General features: G+C 34.0%; 2 protein-coding genes across 4 annotated transcripts in view; one reads left to right on the top strand and one right to left on the bottom strand.

The window, feature by feature from the left end:
• The first annotated feature begins 7,200 nt into the window (after positions 1–7,200).
• On the top strand, positions 7,201–11,737 carry LOC136822717 (brain-specific homeobox/POU domain protein 3-like). Of its 3 annotated transcripts, none has more exons than XM_067078995.1 (2): positions 7,201–7,865; positions 10,138–11,737. In XM_067078995.1, exons 1-2 carry the CDS (start codon positions 7,734–7,736, stop codon positions 11,017–11,019), a joined length of 1,014 nt encoding a protein of 337 aa, XP_066935096.1. In that variant the 5' UTR covers positions 7,201–7,733; the 3' UTR covers positions 11,020–11,737. The 3 variants fall into 3 exon arrangements, with proteins under 3 accessions (XP_066935096.1, XP_066935097.1, XP_066935098.1); XM_067078996.1 differs by lacking the exon at positions 7,201–7,865 and adding an exon at positions 9,131–9,390; XM_067078997.1 differs by lacking the exon at positions 7,201–7,865 and adding an exon at positions 9,760–9,972.
• A 1,699-nt stretch (positions 11,738–13,436) lies between these two features.
• LOC136822778 (translation factor GUF1 homolog, mitochondrial-like) overlaps positions 13,437–20,406 on the bottom strand; it is a 54,170-nt gene continuing 47,200 nt past the window's right edge. Inside the window, exons 16-21 of the mRNA XM_067079060.1 lie at positions 19,249–19,301; positions 18,772–18,873; positions 17,951–18,084; positions 17,725–17,770; positions 16,948–17,160; positions 13,437–14,399 (exon numbers count right to left, since the gene is read on the bottom strand). Of these exons, the coding sequence (XP_066935161.1) occupies positions 14,274–14,399; positions 16,948–17,160; positions 17,725–17,770; positions 17,951–18,084; positions 18,772–18,873; positions 19,249–19,301 (674 nt within the window). The 3' untranslated portion in view covers positions 13,437–14,273. The remainder of the gene's footprint in view (positions 14,400–16,947; positions 17,161–17,724; positions 17,771–17,950; positions 18,085–18,771; positions 18,874–19,248; positions 19,302–20,406) is intronic.

Raw genomic sequence — 20,406 nt, 5'->3', positions numbered from 1 at the left:
AACCTATTGAGTATGTAGCTTTAAACACTTAATGGCAGATTATCTCTCATGATTTTTTTACTTAGAGATTTTTAGTATATTAGCTTTTGCATACTCTTACATTTTTGTTTTATATCATACCATATCAGAGCTTTTTTCTAGGGCATCTTTGTACATATTTCAGTTTCATAGATAAACAAAAATGGCATGTTTTTTGTTTGAACAAAGGAGAGTTATGTCTAAAAAAACCCTTAGAATTACTTATCTCTAAAAACTTAAATTTCGCGAGGATTATATTCCGTGAGTTTTTCCTAAAATTCGCGAAAATTAATCCCCTAAGGTATTAGAGTTATGTTATCATCTATAATCTCTGAAAGAAAATAGATCTGGACTCTCAAATAGTTAAAAATTTTATGACTATGAATACATTTCTGAAGAAAAAACATACACGCTTTTTTTTTATAAGAACATGAGGCTGAAATTTGGCCAAAACCTAAGAACAAATTGAGAACAACATGGGCCTTACTAAAAAAGTACTGGTTTGAACAGGATTTAAACAGATTTTAATCCATTTTAGGGTCTCAAGTAAATAAGAACAATTAAGCCTGAAAAATTCAAAAATTTAAGAACACCTGAGCCAAAATTTACTGGTTCTTATAAAAAAAGCGTGTAACCCGTGTCTCTCAATCAACCTTGAAATTTGTAAAAAAAGAAAGTTTCACAAGGGAAAATCAACCATTCATAGGAAAAAAACATTTTGGGGTGCGCGAAAATTCATTCCGGGCAAGCTGACAATAAGGAGCAACAGCATGAGCTTTAAAACTAATATTTTCGATGTAATATTTTTATTTCATTACAAAATAAACGAATGAATGTACAACGTTTGGAATACACATGATTGCCCATCACATACACGCTCACATAACGTTGCAGCCACGAGCATCACGTTGCACGATTACTATTGGTAGATATGTACGTCATGTGTGTTCCACCTAAAAACGAAAAAAATTTTGGTGCATTGCCTTAAAAGTTCTTCAAATTCGCCAAAATTACTTCCTATCCAGTCAAAATAAACTTTAATTTTCTAATTTTCTCTCGTTTTCATTGTCATAATTGCTCGGGGGGAGGTACTAGGGCAAAAAGGAATACGGGGATGCTCCGCTGGTCAGGGTACTTTTTTCACCTCCGCCAGTCCTACATAGAGTCGCAAAAACATCAAAATAGAAAAATCAGTCCCTCGTAGGGTACCTTTTTTTGGAAATTTTGGGACAAAATCAGAACATTTGAGAATTTAAGTCCCATTCAGGGTCACTTTTTTCTCAAAAAAACGAGTCCCACGCAGGGTCTGCTTTTCGAACCTCAGCGGAGCACCCTCGTCGGTCGGCAAAGGTAGTACCCCCGGTCATAATTGTTTCGGATCTGACATAATAGACAAAAGCAGAAGCTATCTGGTCACCCAAAACCTACATTTTACTTTCATCTTTGCTCATGCAAGACTCCCAGGTGACTAAAAACGTCCCACGTTTAATTTTTCGAAAATTTTCCATCCCCCCGTTTATTCGGCACACGTTTTATTGTTATAAGCATTTATTTCTACTAACTCTGGGCCTTCATGCCCTTTGGGCCTCTTGTTACTTTTTAATGAGGTTTTTCAAATTTGATATAAATATAGAATGAGCTCTTTATAAACAATTATAACTTTGTCCCGATATCAAAACTAACTATCAAATCTTAATGAAGGTTAGAATAAGGGGGAGGAGCACTGCTTTTGAAAATTAAGTAGCAAAACAGGGAAGGTATCTATCTATATTTTATGTGCCTGTATAAAAAGAAAAATTCTATATATCCCTTCGTTAAAATTTCCTTGAATATTTCATTTTTTTTCCTATTTTAATTTTTCAAACATTTTCTTTCTTTTTTTGACCCACTTTTGATAAATACTTTAGCAAACGATGAAAAATAAATTATATTTTAAAATATTCTGCTACTTCGAAATTTTTTTCTTCTTTTCGTGCTTTTTATTTTTTCGGATTGAATGTTTTCACGTTGGAAGTGTCGTTTGGTTCAAGGGATTATCTTTATACCTGTTGGAAATTTGTTAAAGAGTGGAATGGCTCATTTTATAATTGCTTTATCACTGTTTAAATTATAAGAATCCAGTAAATTTTAATTCAGACTCGGTATTTTTGGACCTACCTGGAGGTCCTATAAATTAACCTTCGTCCGTTCGTCCGTCCGTCCGTTCGTCCGTCCGTTCGTCCGTCCGTCTGTTACCGGCTTTTCTCGAGATTGGCTCATTAGTTTTTCCTGATTTTTGGCACAAAGATGCAAAATGGTAATGCCCAAAATGTGACGGAGCCCGATTTTCGAAAAAAATTCATTTCCGGCCGAAAATGCCGGAAATATGCCGGAAAAACCGGTTTTTTGGCATTTTCTCGAGATTTCATCATTAGTTTTTTCTGATTTTTTGCACAAAGATGCGTATTAGCAATGCCTAAAACATGGATTAGTCCGATTTTTGAGAAAAATTCTATTCCGGCTGAAAATGCCGGAAATATCCCGGAAATCGCCGTTTTGCAGATTTTTATTGGACTTTTTCCTTATATTTCGTTGTTTTTTCACACAAAAACATTATTTGTAGCAATGCCCACCATCAAGCATGGTTTAATTGTCAATAAAAGTGATTTTTGAAGCCGGAACTTTCTAAAAATCGCCGGAACAGCCTATTTTCGCCGGAAAAACGGTATTTCTTGAATTTCTCGAGCTGTACTTTATATTTTTTCATGAAATTTTGCACACTGATGCAAAATGGCAATACCTAAAATATGACAGAGCTTGATTTTCAATTAACGTACTTTTCCGGCCGAAAATGCCGGAAATATGCCGGAAAAATCGTTTTTTTGGCATTTTCTCGAGATTTCATCATTAGTTTTTTCTGAATTTTCGCACAAAGATGCGTATTATCAATGTCTAAAACATGGCCTAGTCCGATTTTTGAGAAAAATTCTATTCCGGCTGAAAATGCCGGAAATATCCCGGAAATCGCCGTTTTTGCAGATTTTCATCGGACTTTTTCCTTATATTTCGTTGTTTTTTCACACAAAAACATTATTGCTAACAATGCCCACCATCAAGCATGGTTTAATTGTCAATAAAAGTGATTTTTGAAGCCGGAACTTTCTAAAATCGCGGCGGCCGGAACAGCCTATTTTCGCCGGAAAAAACGGTATTTCTTGAATTTCTCGAGCTGTTCTTTATATTTTTTCATGAAATTTTGCACACTGATGCAAAATGACAATACCTAAAATGTGACGGAGCCCGATTTACGAAAAAATATTTTTCCCGGCCGAAAATGCCAGAAATATGCCGGAAAACCGTTTTTTTTTTACATTTTCTCGAATTTTCATCTTTAGCTTTTTCTGATTTTTTGCAGAAAGATGCGTATTTGCAATGCTCAAAACATGGCCGAGTTCGATTTTTGAGAAAAAAATTTTTCCGGTTGAAAATGCCGGAAATCGCCGTCTTTGCAGATTTTAATTATATGTTTTCCTTGTATTTCTATGTTCTTCACACAAAAACATTATTGATAACAATGCTCACCATCAAGCATGATTCAATTGTCAATAAAACTGATTTTTGCGACCAGAACTTTCTATTAATTTTTCCCTACAACCCTTCCCTCTCCCCCCATCAACAATCAATGATGAATTTATTGCGTTATGCATTTTTGCTAAACGATATATTTTCTGACTGATTTTTTTCTCCTCGCATTGCTATCTAACTTTCATCATCAGGTAGGTCCATTCAGCATCTAGCTTGTTTATTTTGCAAAATTGTCAGGCGTAAATTTTCTGTAGTTTCTTTAATTAGGCTGAGAAAATGTTAAAAGCAGTATTTTTTAGTAATTTCTGAAATCCAAGGCTTCGTTCTTAGGTTTACGTCAAATTTCAGCCTGTTCTTATAAAATGCTGCACTCTCTTATGAAATTCTCTCGAAAGTCTTAAATCCCTTAGTCCTAAAATCTTCTGGAAAATTATCTTTTTAAGTTAGTTACTGTAAGCACTTTCACTTTTGACATATGAGGATCCTTGGAAAATTGATCACAGTAAAAATAAATGACGTCATCAGTGCATTTATGTCTCGAATGATTTTTTTTCTTCATTTTTTTCATTTGGCGCTCAAAAAAAAATATTTCCTCTGAGTTGTCTAAGTGTGTTGCCTCTTCGTTTAGATTTGACCGCCAAAATAGTATTCCCTCCTATATAATTTTACTCCCTTAATCCATCATTGATCAGAAGTTTAAAGTGCTGTGATCAATCCTTTTTAACAAATGATTCCATTTTAAAAGAGGTACTTTAAATCAGATGTGGTTTGAAACAATGTTTGCTTTTTGATCACGGAAGAAGACAGCTTTTTGTTCATCTTCATTTTCCTTTTATGATCAGATTAAGTGTTTTTCTTCTATAAAGAAACTCCTTCGGGAAAAATCCAGATGGTTTACACCCCTATGCTTTTTTATATCCTTTACTATAAATTTGAGCGCCACTTTCTTGGCCATAGGGCAATGCTTTAACGCTAAAGTAATCTGGATCCAGTTCATTGCAAATTATTTACGCTTCCTCGTTTTTTTTTTTGGTTTTGGTTTTCAAAGGAAGATGGAAAAACATTTATATTTTGAAAATATAAACATGAGATAAAAACTCATAAACATATGTTAGGGTTCCCCACCCTCTTATGAAGAATAGGGCCAAAAACACCTTACAGTGCCTCTCCCCTGGTCTTTTTTCCCCAAAGATTTTTAAATTGTCGGTTTTCTTTGATGCTGACACCCATACTGAGTACCTGAAACAGGGTAGAAGTTCAATTCAATTCAAAACAAAAATTCTCTCTCGTGTTTTAATATTTTTTTCAATAATGAATATACGATACAAATTTTTAATTCTTATTTGATATTCATAAAAATTGTTATGAGTTGAGGGACTCTCATCATCATAGAAGGTTTTTGAAGGAAAGCTATCTCTTCTTCTTTTTTTCTGGCTGCGTAATGATACTGAATAGATTTTGAATGATGAATTTTTGTGAATCATGAATAGTTTTTTTTCAACAATACAGGTGTTAAGGGAACAACGTCTTTCCTTTTTATCAAGAATATCTTTCAATCTTCCCTCCCTTTTGATATAGTTGCCATAAACTATACAGCATGATATTTCTCAAGCATCAATTCATGCGAATTCTACACATGGTCCTTTTTCAACAGAATTCATGTTTTAGGCTCCATCACACAGTTCAGGTCTTCAGCACTTTAATTTGAAAGATACTGTTATAATCCTTTTCCGATAATGTAACCCATTAATCACCCTGCGCTAATGAGAAAAAGATTCTAAATGCCCTGTTGATCAACCTTACTCGAGATATATAGGGCTCGCATAGGGGTAGTATTGAAACTGATGGATGCGAATTCTCATTAAAGAAAATCTCTTTTAGATCTATCCTAAAAAAAGTAACATCTTTAGCATGCAAAACTGAAAGTGTGTTTCAAGGCTCCATACATACTAAAAGAAAATGTTTTGATGCCAAAAATAGATATACTAGAAGCCAACAATCTGTCGTTATGATCTCTTCGAAAGTTCAAGATGAACTACAGAATTAACTTTGATCAAACTAACTACACGCTTTTTTTTTTATAAGAATGGTGTATTTTCATTCCATCATGGATATTCTTAACTTTTTGGTGAAAATCATCCAAAAATATTCTTACGGTATTCTTAGGTTAAGATCGAAATTGGCAATCTACAGGTTAAAATGCTTTAAAAATGGCATTTTTAGGTTCAGTTGCTAAATTCCATGATGGTGATATTCTTACAATATTCTTAATTTTTTGGCCATTTTCATCATGGACATTCTTATAAAGTGTATTCTTATAAAAAAAAAAGCGTGTATTAGAATTCTGCTTGTAAAGATATTTCTGAGTCCTCGATTTTTAAGAAGATTTTTGCACACCTTTTCAAGTGACTTCTTTTCAATTTTTTTGTTAGGCCCATGTTAGAATAACTTCGAGATGCCTAGAAATGATACAATATCATGTATATCCTAACTAAAACTTAAATAGTAAGCTACCCTCTAATTAATTATCTTTAAATGTTCTTATAATTAAAGTAAAGCAAATGATGTTATAAAGTACAGTGTATTAGTTCAACATATGTTACTTTTTCAAAATCGCCTTTTCTCAATCCGGCCTATCAGACACGTTTTCGTCTCTCTACTTCGGGTTCTCTGATTTACACAGATTTAATTCATCTGGCTAATTAGCCATTCCGTTAGGCTTAATTACATTGTTTATAATTATGTTAGCCAAGTTAAACAGACTTTGAAAATGATTATCGATTTTTAATGGGTATTACTTGAGCGCGTGTTCAATAATTAACAACAAAAAGTTTGTCATGTACCCATTTAATTTTAATTACATGATTAATTTTTAACCCTGGTTTTAATGATCACGTTATATCGTTTTAAATTTCTCTTGACTGAAGTATTTTCTTTACTCCGTTTTTTTTACAGTATTTCATAACGCGCGCGCGGTGATTTCCGCAAAGGTTGCGTGATGCGATCGATTTTTATGAATCATCTTAATCGATTTTTGATGAGAATATATTTACCTTCCTCGCACTGATTTTATTTTATTTTCGGTCTTAAAAAAACTCCACAATCGATATTTCTTTGAGAATAAAGATTTTCTTTATCATTTTTCGAAGTTTTCGGCTTTTTGACAAAAAGTTCAATAAGACTGTTTGTACCATGGCGGGCTATATTCGTTCTTTCACAATAGCCGAGTGAGTGAGTGAGTGAGTGTTGAGAAAAGTCAAGAGAAATTTCCCTCTTTTTGTTGTTTTGGGAAACCCTGTCTTATTACACATCATATGGGACTTTTCGGCGACACTCTTCAAAAAAGTTATCCCACTTTTTATTTTGAATTTGTTCTGTAGACAACAAACAAAAATCCCTTAAAATGAAATCCAATTTTTTTTAGAAATTTGATTTCCGTCCCGAAGAAAAGAAAATGATTTTTGATTGTTTTTATTAACTTCATTTTAAGCTTTTTGGCGTAATCTACCAAAACTGTTGTCATGCGTTTCCCCTCCCCAATCAAAAAAAATTCCTATATAAAATTGGTAGAACTTGTATGAACAATCCACTGGGTCGACAAGTTTCTCTTAGCGAATCACCTGTCGGCTTTTTTACCTTTGCGCATGCTCAATACAAAGACGGGGCAATGCTGAGATTTTTAAGCTTTCATAGAGAAAGTGAATTTGTGTGGTCAGGCTATACAGGACAGGTGCTTCATACACTTTGATTATATGTATATAGTAATTTGTTGAGAAGAAGAACTGTCCATTTTATTATCCAACATTAAAAAGAGAAGAAAACAGCATACACACATAATAAAAGCAAACAGACCCAAACATAAATGTCATTTGTTTATACATTGATCAGAATCCTGGTTGTTGGTGCAAATAAGTATACACAACTGTTTGCTTAACATTAAACAGAAAGAGAGTACTGCTGGATAAAAGTATTTTTAAAAAACATAAATCTGTATTAAAGAAAGTGTGTAGTGTATGTGTAGCACATGCTTTTTTGTGGATCGAGAAACAAATTGTGTGTTTTTTATTTAATTGGAAGCATTCATTCGTCTTGGTTGAGCTGTTCCAATTGACACTACTGTAGTGAGAAGTTAGAAGATAAGAAAACTGGCAATGTCGCACCTATTCACTGCTGACTCGCTTGGTCGAGATTTTTTATCCAAGAGCCTTGGTGGAATACCTTCATCCAGGATGCCGCCTTCTTTACTCCACAACGGACCGACTCATGGCAATATTGGATCACAGGTATTCTTTCTTTGGTTCTTGAAAATTTTCATTGAAAAATAATTTTTCAATCCGTTATATGAAGATCATTTGACTTTTCTTGATTTTCCTTCAAAAATACACATCTTTTGTCCTCTTCTAGTTTCTTATGTGCCTCTAACTAATTTTTTTTGCATTTAATTCAGTCGAACTTTCTCAAATAGAGCTACTTTTCAGCCTCTAGAGAACAATGCACTATTCTTCTTTCACAATTTCTTACTGGGGACAACTTTGGGTATTCTGAACGACTGAGCGAAAACAAAAAAATGTGCAAAACACGGCAAAACACGATCATCTCTAAAGGCAGAATTCTAATATCAGCAGAGAGGATATATCTTTTTCTTTCCATTTCTTCATTTTTTTGTAATTCCCTTTTCTTTCTTTTTTTGAAGATTACTATCACGTTGCGAAACCCTTGTTCACTAAGGCTACCCTTTTTTATATTTTCCTTATTCATCTCTAGTATGGTAAGAGTTGACCTAACATAACATGATAAAATGAAAATATCAATTTTTAATAGCCAAAACTTAGGTACATGTTTTTAAAACGTGTGTTACAGACTTACAGATATAATACCGCCTACCACTACAGTATGAAGTACAACCATTGGTATGTAAAATATATGTACGTCAAGTCTATCTCGATGGCTCTTCTTTAACAATTTATCATTTTAATTGTTGACTTTAGTTATTAACAAGTTCTGGGGATAAACTTAAACCTATTTGTTTTATAACGTATACATAATGAATAAATTTAAAGGGACATTTTTTTCTCACGTTTCTATTTGTCTTTTAAAAATAGGTGAGCTAATTAATTAAAAACTGAAACAAAACCAATAATTTTTTTATCGCGTTTTCTTGACAAAATTTTATGTTTGTCATATCGATTTGGTGCTGGTCTCGAGTTATTTCAAACTTTTAGTTATTTTTAATAGCCTCTCTTTCACACTTTGTTCTCGTAATTTTTTTAGGGAAAGAGAGCTTTTCACTTGCATATGGCATAAGATTTTTTTCGTTTTGTTTTTGTCCGCATAATTGAGAAAACAATGGAGCTATAAGGGATGTAGAATGGAAAATTACAATGCAAATTTTCACAAAAAACACGTTGTTATAATAATTTTCTTGTCGAGGTTTAAAATTAAAGAGAGTGAGAGAGGAGAAGAAGAAGAAGGCTCACTCACACAACATAAAAAAAAGAGAGAAAAAATAAATAAAGAAAGAAAGAGGGGGAGAAAAAAAAGTGAAGATAAAAGAAAAATTTGATCGCCTGGATCAGTTGAAAATAGTCAGGGAAGAGTTCAGAAGGCTTCCATTTTTGGTTCCTTCGTTCTTATATCAAAAAAAGAAGGAAATCTTTTATCGGGCGAATTTTTTCTTCTCAATTTTGCCCTTCTTCGTTTTTTCGTACAATTTTGAAGATATTTTAATTTTCGTTTGGTATATGAAGGAATTTTTTGCTCAAAACAAAAATGGATAAAATTGACAGCAAACAATTCGTCAATAAACTTGTAAGTCCCTTTTTAGGACCTTTTTTTTGTGGTAGTATTTCATGGCTATACTTAAAAAAAAAATCAGAATTGGAGAGTTTAAAAAAAATGTTTTATAGTTTTGAAGAACGCTATGATAGATGCATTCAAATCATTCAATAAAATATGGTCACAAAACTCTTCCTTCATCAATTATTGATCCACTTCAATTGATTTGTTATGGACGCGAAAATGCCTGCTTTCAAATGGAAAAAAAAATCAATGATTCAATTTTGAATTGAAATTTTTTATAAAATATTCGTTATTCATCTGTTTTTATGCGAAATATATAGCGGCGATAGAAAAGTGATAATTTATGTTAATTGCGTGTAATTAATTCTATTTCACGGCTTTATTCAGAAGAAGTGCTGTTTTCAAATTTCAAGTGTTTGTTATGTTTGGGTGTGTAGAAAACGCCTACTTTTAATTATTATCATGCAGAATTATAGCGGCTCTTAAAATGGCCTTTGGCATATAGCTGTATATGAAAAATTTGAAGGGGTTGAAGGGACCAGCTCTTATTGAAGCTAGTTTACATAAACATCGGAAAGATTCTTTTTTAAAGTTAGTGTTTTGTGCTATTGTTTTCCGGGTATTATGATGTTTGGTCGTCTTCCGATCGTGTAAATCGATGAATGAATCGATAATTTCAAAGGAGAACCGAAGAGTCATTCCCTGGCCACTTTGACATCGACATTATGTAAATATCTTTTAATTTCTATTTTTCAGGTATCAGGCATGTTTGAAACAAATTTAGACGAATCACACCTCCTGGGTTCGCATTTAGACCCGATGAGTAAATATCTACCCAAACCAACTGGAGGTGTTAAAATGCCGACCGCGTTTTTAAACAGTTTACACGCAGCCAATCCTGATCCCACACAATACGATCCTCATGATATCCTCGATCAAATTTCGGCTTCTTTACAACCGAATGGCGCTTCTGAAAATTCTTACGACCATGGTCCAACTTCAACAAACGCTACAAATTATTCAACATCACATTTGTTGTCACCTTCCTCGACCTCATTTTCGTCATCAACTTTCAGTAATGGTAATTTCTCTACCTTCAATAATACCTTTGCTGCAGCTGCAGCCGCTGCGGCCGCAGCAGCCGCCCAAGTCGGTCAAGAGAGCGAATGTACGCCGCGTGAACTGGAATGGTTCGCCGAACGCTTCAAACAACGTCGTATCAAATTAGGCGTCACACAGGCGGATGTCGGTGGTGCACTGGCACATTTAAAGTTACCAGGAGTTGGTAGTTTGAGTCAATCTACGATTTGTCGTTTCGAATCACTAACACTTAGCCATAATAACATGATGGCTTTAAAACCTGTTCTCTCTGCCTGGTTAGATGAAGCAGAACGAGCAAACCGTATGAAAGCTAAAGACAGTGCCTTTTTACCAAATGCTGATAAAAAACGCAAGCGTACGTCCATAGGGGCTGCTGAAAAACGCTCTTTAGAGGCTTATTTTGCAATGCAGCCAAGACCATCAAGTGATAAGATTGCAGCCATTGCAGAGAAATTAGACTTGTCCAAAAATGTTGTACGTGTATGGTTTTGTAATCAACGACAAAAGAAGAAAAGAATGAAGTTTTCAGTTCATTAAAATTTTGTTTGGTCGTGATGAAAAATAAAAAGTCTTCTTTGGTTTTATGTTTTTCCTTTTCGGATAAGGATAAGGAAAGAAAGTTTAAAACACTAACGACATCTTTTTTGTAGATATATTTATGATCATCAACACACCTCGTCCCATCTAAAATTAAAAGGGCTTGGGAGAAATAAGTAAATATGTTTGATTTGCCTCAAGAGTAAAAAAAAGAAAATTTGACTAGGTTAGATATCATTTTTACAGGGAGTTTTGTGTTCCTATCTTCTGACAGGTTTTTGCCCATTTTGAAACCATATTTTGTGTGTGCATGTTTTTATAAATCTTCATCAAGTTCTACAGTAACTTCTGGAGTCATAGTTCTTTTTCAAATTTTACTACTTCTGTTTATTTTATTTTATTGTATTTGTATTTTTATTTTGTCCTTGTATATTTTGGCTTTTTTATGCCATTTTTTGTTTTCTTTCCTTTTTTATTTTTCCTTTTTTTTATCATTTCTTCTTAAATTAATGTATATAGTTTATAAATATTATAAAATAAAATGCCTTTTGTATTATTTTGCACATTTTCGAGGTTCCTAAATGACCTCCTAAGTGACCTATGTATTATTATTATTGTTTATTCGAATTTTGTGACAAAGAAAATTTCTTTTTTTATTTATGGTGTTTTGTCAAAGAAATCGTACTTTTTGATGACAAAAAGAAATTACAAAAGAAAAACTAAAAATTTCATGTTTATTTTTATTTAGGTAAAACATTCTTTATTTCTCGATTCTTTATAATTTTGAAATAAGCTGAAATTTTCGGTGAGAGAGACCTCTCTTGAGAAACTTTTTGAAATAGTTTTCAAAATGACCCATCTGACGTAGGGTTGAAATATGTACATCGCGTTCTTTTCACCTGTCTTTCTTACGGCCTGAAGAATGGAAATGCGCTTTTCCATAAGGTTTTGAGTTAATACCAGCTTTAAAGTGTCGAACAAAAGAATTATTTCTCTCTGATCACTTTTTCCTCTCTGTTGTAGAGCTTTTTCATGTTTCGATTTAATCTCCATTTTTAAGTTTGTTCTAGTTTAAAAGACAACTATTCTACCCTTTAAAGTGAAGGTTTATATTATTTTTAATGTTCATGCTTGAAGTTAGATTATTTTGTAATATCTACTTCGTCGAAAGCGAAATTACAGAATTTTTAAGCTGGTTGTTCTCTTAAGTAAATAAAATGTCTTCTCAGGATCGTTTACATACATTTTAAGGTCTTACATTAATAATGAGAGGGGATTCTCGTACTTCGAGAGATTCATAATAATTTAGGATAGAGAAGAATTTCTGTTCACTGTTTACCTTAACTCATGAAATATGGATGCCATTGAAAGAGATCCCTTGATGGCAACAAGATACTAAAAATTTAATGATTTATTTTTATTGATGTTGGGAAGAAATTATTTAAAAAACAACTAAAGGGGGTGGAGAAAAATATTAGGATTTCTACGAATTCATAAATAATGACTAAAGTTTAGTCTGCTTCGATGTCGCCTTAAATTTTTTACTAACTGAACGAAGAAATTTATTTTTTGTTTCCTTCTTTTTTCATGAAAATATTTTTTTCGTTTCTCTAGATGAAAATTTTCAAATTTTCTTGATTTATTTTTAATTCTCTCGATATCGCCCAAAAAATCTCTGAGAGAAATACACCTGCCTCACTAAGTGAAAAAGGAGGGGAAACAAAACACTACGAAAGAAAAATGTTTTTTTTTTCAGTTTTGAAAGCTCAAATTCGTTGTTTCATTATTCCAAAACTTCATCTATTTTGGCCTCGTTGTCCACTAAAAACGAGGGAGTTCTTTTTTTAACTTACCAGTCAGCCAAGTCATTTTGTTTAAAATAAATCAGAGGAGGTGGAAAGTTGACGTTTGCGAACTTTAAAGGGAATCAGATGGTCTGAGATTTTAAGTGTACTTATTCTTATACATGGGAAAACGTGATTCCCCAAGTAGTTTTTCAACAGTGAAAGAAATAATTTACAAATGCTTTGCAGGACTTTACGTACTAAACCCCCTGTCAGAAAAATTTTCTTCGGAACCGTTGAACAGCATTAAATTGGCTCTTCAAAGCAAGTCTCTCAGACATTTTGTGAGTTTGTAAGCCAACTTGGTTTACAATAGCAAACTGGAAAGCGCGATGCGAGATCCATATAAAAAAACACGACGACTGTTTTTTGAGACCTTTTATTTTTAAAAACCAAGAATTTGAGAATTGGAGATTAAGAAAAATTGTCAAAGTTTTGGGTAAGGAAAAATGCAGTCCGTTATTTTCTGTAGGTTAAGTAGTGAAATATCTCAATCTTGGCAACCATCTTTCGGATCCCTTAATTCTCTCAGAAGATCTCTTAAGAATCATAAATTTTGAAAATTGTCAACAATTTGACTAAAACTATTACAAATTATATATTTTTTAAGCAAGAAACTTGTTTTAAGAAAGTTTGAAAAATTCAGTCATCTCAACAAGGTTTTTACAAAACGAACAAAATTGTTGACCTTCTCATCAAATATGAAATATTAGAGCAAACTTATCGAGTGGCTAAGTGGCTAATAAGTAAACATAAGTATCTGCTATAAAAGATATATTCTAAATTCTGAATCATAATTCGCACTTTTTCAACACACCCCTGTATCACACATGTCCGATAGGAGCCCCTACCACTGGAAATCCTTGCAACAGCATATTTCCTTTGATAAAAAGAAAGATGAAATAATTTCCTAAAATGAAACAAAAAAACTTCAATTTCACTAATTCTGAATTATGCATTAAAACTTTGAGAACATCACATCGAATTTTCAAACTGTAAAAATAAAAATAAAATATTTCATCCCAGCTGGCTAAAAGATTCCCGACGGGTCACCGAGACAGGGGTGTTTGTTGCATATAATAATTATCATATCCCAACTTTAACGAGTAAAACACCCAGTAAATTGGTAAAATATGTCCATTTCCAGCTTTTCTACAGTTTCGACCAAGCAAACAAGTTTTTCAGAGGAAAAAAATTAAAGTTGGCGGAAATGATGTCGGTGAGCAGCAAATGTGCTAAAATAAGTTCTCTGTAAGGTAAAGATACAGTAGCTAAAATTCGAAAATTGAATTTCAAGTTTGTTTTCCATGTTGTCTCACGTATAAACATGGAAGCATATTTTCTTGTTTTTGAGTACTTGGGATCACTTTTCTGTCACTTTTGAAAATATCCATTCAACTCCAAATTCTTTCACCGTTGCAATAAAGACAAGAAAACTTCATGGGGTACTTCAACTTTGCCGAACTTTTTCATCCGTTTTTTCCCTTCTTTCTGGCGATCCAACAATTTTCGTTTTCGAGTGAGGTCACCTCCATACTAAAAAATAATCGAGCAAAATAATGAAATTAGTGCATACTATCATAATTTTCAACTTGCTATCATGGAAAGGTTTGGCGAAATATCATCAAGTAAAATCCTAAAGAAAACCCTATTCATGATAGCATTGTGCTAAGTGAATTAAATTTCGCGTGGATCAATCTTCGCCATTTTCGCGAGATTTAGTTAGAAGCCCAAAAAAATGAAAGAAATAGGTGAAAAAGATCCACTTAATGTACATTGAACACAGTTCCAGAGATATACCTTATACGAGGCCCCCCCCAGCGGACCCAAAATTCACGCCATCACGCCAATCTTTTTTCGATTTCACGCCATCACGCCTGAAAAATTTGATTTTCACGATCACGCCAATTTTTTTCGATTTCACGCCATTACGCCTAGAAAATTTAGTTTTCACGCTCATATTTTGTTATATAAACTTAATTTTTGCCCACATATATGTGTGTTTGGTCGTCAATCAGTTTTTCGGCATTCTCATATGCGTAAGTCAAGATTATATCATCACACCATAATAATACAACGTATACAATGTACCCCTCAGGCAATGGTAATTGCAGTAATTACGGTAATCACGGTAATCACACCTTTACGCCACTGAGGGGTACATTGTATAAGTTGTCTTATTATGGTGTGGCGCTATAAAGGACGATATGTTGTGGCATAAGGGCGTGATTACCGTGATTACCGAAATTACTGCAATTACCATTACCTGAAGGGTATATTTTATACGTTGTCTTATTATGGTGTGGCGCTATAAAGGGCGATATGTTGTGGCGTAAGGGCGTGATTACCGTGATTACCGTAATTACTGCAATTACCATTACCTGAGGGGTATATTGTATTCTCACTTTGTATTGTGTTATCATGGTAGAGGGTCATGTGTAAGTGTAGTATGATAGTATGACACCCATTCATAATAAAGCGAGGTTATGTTTCAAATAGTCATGGAAGTGTAGTATGAAATGTGTAAGTCGTCGCTTGTTACGCTTTTATAGCACGAAGTAGATAGGGAAAGCCACATGTCGTCATTCGTGACAAATGTAACATTACTTGAATACGTGTATTAGTGAAGTATTTTTCGAAGTGTTTTTCAGTCCACCATAGATTGTAAAATTGCCCCTCTGTTTTTCTATTCTTGACACAGGGGTCAAATTCCAGTTTTTTTGGGTGTTTTTTGATAGGAAAAATGACGTAATCTTGACTTATGCATATCAAAAATTGTTGGACAACTGGTCACATCAAAGGGCACCGGTTTGAGGGCTGAGGTATATTTGAGTAAATTGACACAGCCCACCATGGTTGAGCAACGGAGAAATTTTTTGAATTTTGAAGGGTTCAAAGTGCTATTTTAGGACCCATTTCAATTCAATTTGAAAAATAATTCATGTAAAAATAATGGAAATCTTTTAAAAGTACAAGCAACATGAGGGGCCATGCCCCCTGGTCCCGGGTCCCATGGGCATTAATTGTGAATTAGCGTTAATAGTTTTCAAAAGGGGAACGAGGAGGCGCAACCATGGTTTGCGCCGACGGGAGAAATTTTCAATTTAGTATGGCTAAAATCGCCCTCATTTACTCTCTTTTTCCAAAACATCACAGGATTGCTTTGATCAATCTGCTTAAAATTACACCTCGTAATAAACCTGTTGCTTCTTTGTGTTTAAGGATTTGCTACAAATATATGTTTTCCTGAAATAAAAGACCTGAAATCTTGATGCATCTATAAGAATAAGCATCTAAGAAAGAGAGGAGAATGTTAGTTACGGAGGAAGCGCAACCATGGTTTGCGCTGACGGGAAAAATTTTCAATTTTCGACCCTCTCATAGCATTCGACTTTATTATTTTGAAGACTATAGCTAGCAACTGCTAAAAACAATCGGAAGTTACAAGGATAAATGGCAGATGAATAGAACTGTTCGCACCGTTTCTTTTATGTTTTAAAATGAGATCTATAGGAGACCCTATAGGAGGCCCACCATAGTTGGGGCCGACCAAGAAAATTTTGAATTTTAAACCCTCTAAATTGGCTAAAATGGACATAGAAATACGATTCAATTAATAAATATAATTTTCACGATTACGCTGAACTGCAAATTTCAAGCCATCACGCCTAAAAAAACTCGATTTCACGATCACGCCGGCACTTCATTTTCACGCCATCACGCCGTTTTTTTCAAAATTTCACGCCATCACGCCACGAAAAACCCTCCATCACGCCACGAAAAACCCTCCATCATGCCATCACGCCAACCGCTGGGGGGGCCTCTTATACTACACGTATATAAGTAGGCAATTATTAAACTGCCCTTAATAACGCAAGACCGAGCAGAAGGAAATTAACACGAAGACTGTTATGTTTCGACAACACGGCTGGTTAGAATTAAGGCGTCTTTTATTAACACGGAACTTTTCCAGTCGTTTTGATTACGTACATCGTTATATTTTTGTAAAGGTCCCATTCTAAAGGGATTTACGAAACTGGTCAGATTATACCCAATAATTTGTTCATGAAAACAAGTGTCTTACACATTTCGCAGTAACATCTTTGCGTACAGGCTTGACCACATCACGAGCAATCACTTTGTTTCGGACTGAAGCTTGTATGACCACTTCGAATAATTGTCTTGGTATAGTGTTCTTTAGTTTAAAGCAATAACTTTTCCCAAGCTCTCGTACTTTTGAGCGATGGACAATAGTACTCAGTGCATCTATTGACTTTCCATTTAATAAAATCTCCATCTGAAAAGTAATTTGATCTGGTATATAAATCACATGACATGAGTGCCATTAATTATCACGTCAATACATACACGACTTCGAAAGAACGGCTTCATGGTGAAGTAGGGTTCATTGGGAAATTCCATTTATACAGTTTTTTTGAAAGTTTGGAATTTTTTTTTGCATTTGTATGTCTGTAATCTATTCTAGTAAACCTCTGCCTCACAGCCCCGTTGGAACTTCTTCCCACAGTGGGGATGAATATATCTATCGAAATCACAATGGGGATAGAAATTATATTGCTCCTAGGTCAAAAAATCAAAAGGGAATGGTTTTAGAGTGCATTTTTTCCCTATTGAATTTCAATATAGGAAGAAAACAAAGTCAATTTTCCAGTGGGGCTGAAATTATATAGGGTATTTTTCGAACCCGGAGGGCGGAATTTTAGCAAAATTTTCCGGTGGGAAGGCCCACCATGTTAGTGACGCATTGGTGTTCTAGTATATATAGTAGAAAAAGGTTGTACACAAAATTAAACTCTGTCCACCCTTGTTACATGAATTAAATAAATTTCTTTCCACAAACCTTTTCGATGTTGGTCTCTTCAAACCCACTCTCTTCGTAATCAAAACTAAGGAAGAATGCGATGTGGTTGGAAAGTTTATCATGACAGGCAAACGTTTAAGAAATATACATTTGAAATACTGCAAAGTACACATTAAAAAAGAAAGAGTTTTCCTTAATGAATGATGTAAATTTGGGATCCTAAACTGTGCCTTTCTTAAAAAAATAGATTTTATACTTGACAAACCTTGCGTATCCTGAAGATATAGACTTCAGTTTATCAAAGAAGTCTACAACGACTTCATTGAGAGGCAGTTTGTATTTCATCATGATTCGAGTGTCATCAATATAAGTAATGTTTAGTTGAACGCCTCGCTTTTGCTGGAAAAATAAGGATACAAAATATACTTGATTTTCTGTACTTAGCCCACTTGGGACGGAAAAATGCACTATTATTTTGCACGACGTCTCGTACTTGGCACTGAATAGAAATGTTGTTCTCGGGATAACGGTAGCTGAATGAGTCCTTTGAAAGGCTTGGTTTTTTTGGAGGGCATACTTTAATCGTAGAAATTTTGGCGAGACTAATTTTAGCGTTTTAGCGAGTTTTCCCTGTTTTCGCTAGAATAAATCTCGCTAAAACACGCCGAATCGCCAGATCGCTAAAATCTATCCACGCGAAATTTTTGGTTATATTGCCTTGATACATTTTTATCAATAGGAAGGGTTTCAGTGCAAAGAAATGCTAGAAAACGAATTCAATCAATAATGTAATACGAGTATTCGCTAAAATTTATCCACGCGAAATTTTTTGAAATCGTGATTCGCTAAAATAAATCCAAAAAAAATCAAGATTTTCCAGGCTCGCTAATATAGGCTAAAATTTCTACGATTAAAGTATTTCCCACGGGTATTGAGAAACACTTAAAGTATATAATGGCAATGTCAAATAAATCTTTTTCCGGGGTGAAATGTCCAGGGGTAATAATTGAAAAGGGGACGAATCCTCCCCGTGCAAAAGTGGAGCCCAATCCTCCGTCTGAAGTTAGAAAACAACGGTTTACATACTTCACAAAGTGTGATGATTTTCCCCAAATACTGTTCAGGGAAGATGAGAGTGCCAGTGATCATTGGTTCGTACAAAGCTACTGTCTGGATCGCTTCTGGAAACTGATGAAATGATAAAATAAGAAAGAACAATTACAAGAACTTGTTTACTGGTACATTATAAGGAAACTAATTTTGGCGAATTTCGCGAATTTCACTGATATTTACCAAAATTAGTTTTCGCCGAAATTAAAAAATTGCTACCTCGCCAAAATAAGTTCCTCGCCTAAATTAACTCTTTAACTGTTTCAAAATTAACCCTAAACTTTCGTCTAAAACACTCATTTTTATGTTAAAAAAGAACCAAACTTACTCTGTTATCAAATTTGCATCCTTAGCTATCGACTAATAGTTGATAAGATAACTGTACCTACATTGATAGGTGAAAAAATGAACATATAATTAAAATATAATTAAAAAGGAGAGGTAGGCGCATACATCTTCAGGACTTCTTATGGTGATCTTCTCATCTTCATTCCCTTTTAGTACAGCTGAAATAAGGAAATAGATGGTATGCACTTTTATTTGGTATTTTCATTCATTTAGTAAATGAATGAAAATGTTGGGAGTCCCTTCCAGGCATTTCCATGTAATAACATGAAATCTACTAAATCCTAATTTCACGAGTGAAACCATGATTGTGAACAAAATAGGGTTACGGAATTTTGGAAATCAGGTCAAGGTGGAGACAAAAAATTGGGATGTTTTAGTCTGGAATAAACCAGCCGAGGCTGGAAGGTCAGCCAATAGAGCTTAGCTAGATAGCTTTAATAAGTGGGTTAACAGATGTAAGAGATGTACTGACAGCTAGCTAACATGTTTGACAAAAATGTGAAACATTTTAGAACTTATTAAAATATTTAAAAACAAGCCTCTGAGAGTCCTCCAACCCCCCCCCCCCCACGAGAAGATCAAAGTAACTTCTCTTTAGCATTGTAGCACTGTTTCTATGACATCAAACAATTAAGCTATAATAGTTCATTACTATAAAATAAAAGAGAAAATAGTGTAAAAACTTTTGTTATTTATTCCAGTCAGTTATGGAACATTTTTTCTGTTGGATGTAGACAATATCCATATCTGACCAAAGAGTTATCTAGAAATAAATAAGAAAATTGCCAAAACGTCAGAACCAAAATAAAGATATCCATCAAATATACATAGAAACTGTACTTTTTGTTCCAACTCCAAACTTTAAGTCACAAAGCGCAAACTCTAGAAAAACACAATTTACATCAAAAGCTTTGCAAAACGTAGTTCATATTTATAACATTACATTTGGTAGACTTGGTCAAATTACAGAAACCATTTGTCAGTTGTCTGCACGGCCAATGAGGTATGTAAAAACTGACTGCTATTCAGTCAAAGCCAAAATTTGGCAAGGTCAGAAAAACATAATTTGCATCCAGTCTGCGTAAATAAATTTTGTGGTTTAGTACCGTCAAGTTACACAACATGCACACAACCATCTTGAAGACTTTGCTGGTCACAAATGATAATCGAAAGCAAAACTTAAAATTCATAACTATGCAGGGAAGCTCATTTTTCCCCCGTTTTGCTTTAAACTCCCTTTTGATTGGTCTATGAATTTGGGCG

Source organism: Clytia hemisphaerica, unplaced genomic scaffold (assembly GCF_902728285.1).
Source record: "Clytia hemisphaerica strain Z4C2 unplaced genomic scaffold, Clytia hemisphaerica genome assembly, whole genome shotgun sequence".
Taxonomy (NCBI): Eukaryota; Metazoa; Cnidaria; class Hydrozoa; order Leptothecata; family Clytiidae; genus Clytia; species Clytia hemisphaerica.
This window is presented reverse-complemented; position numbering and strand designations above follow the sequence as displayed.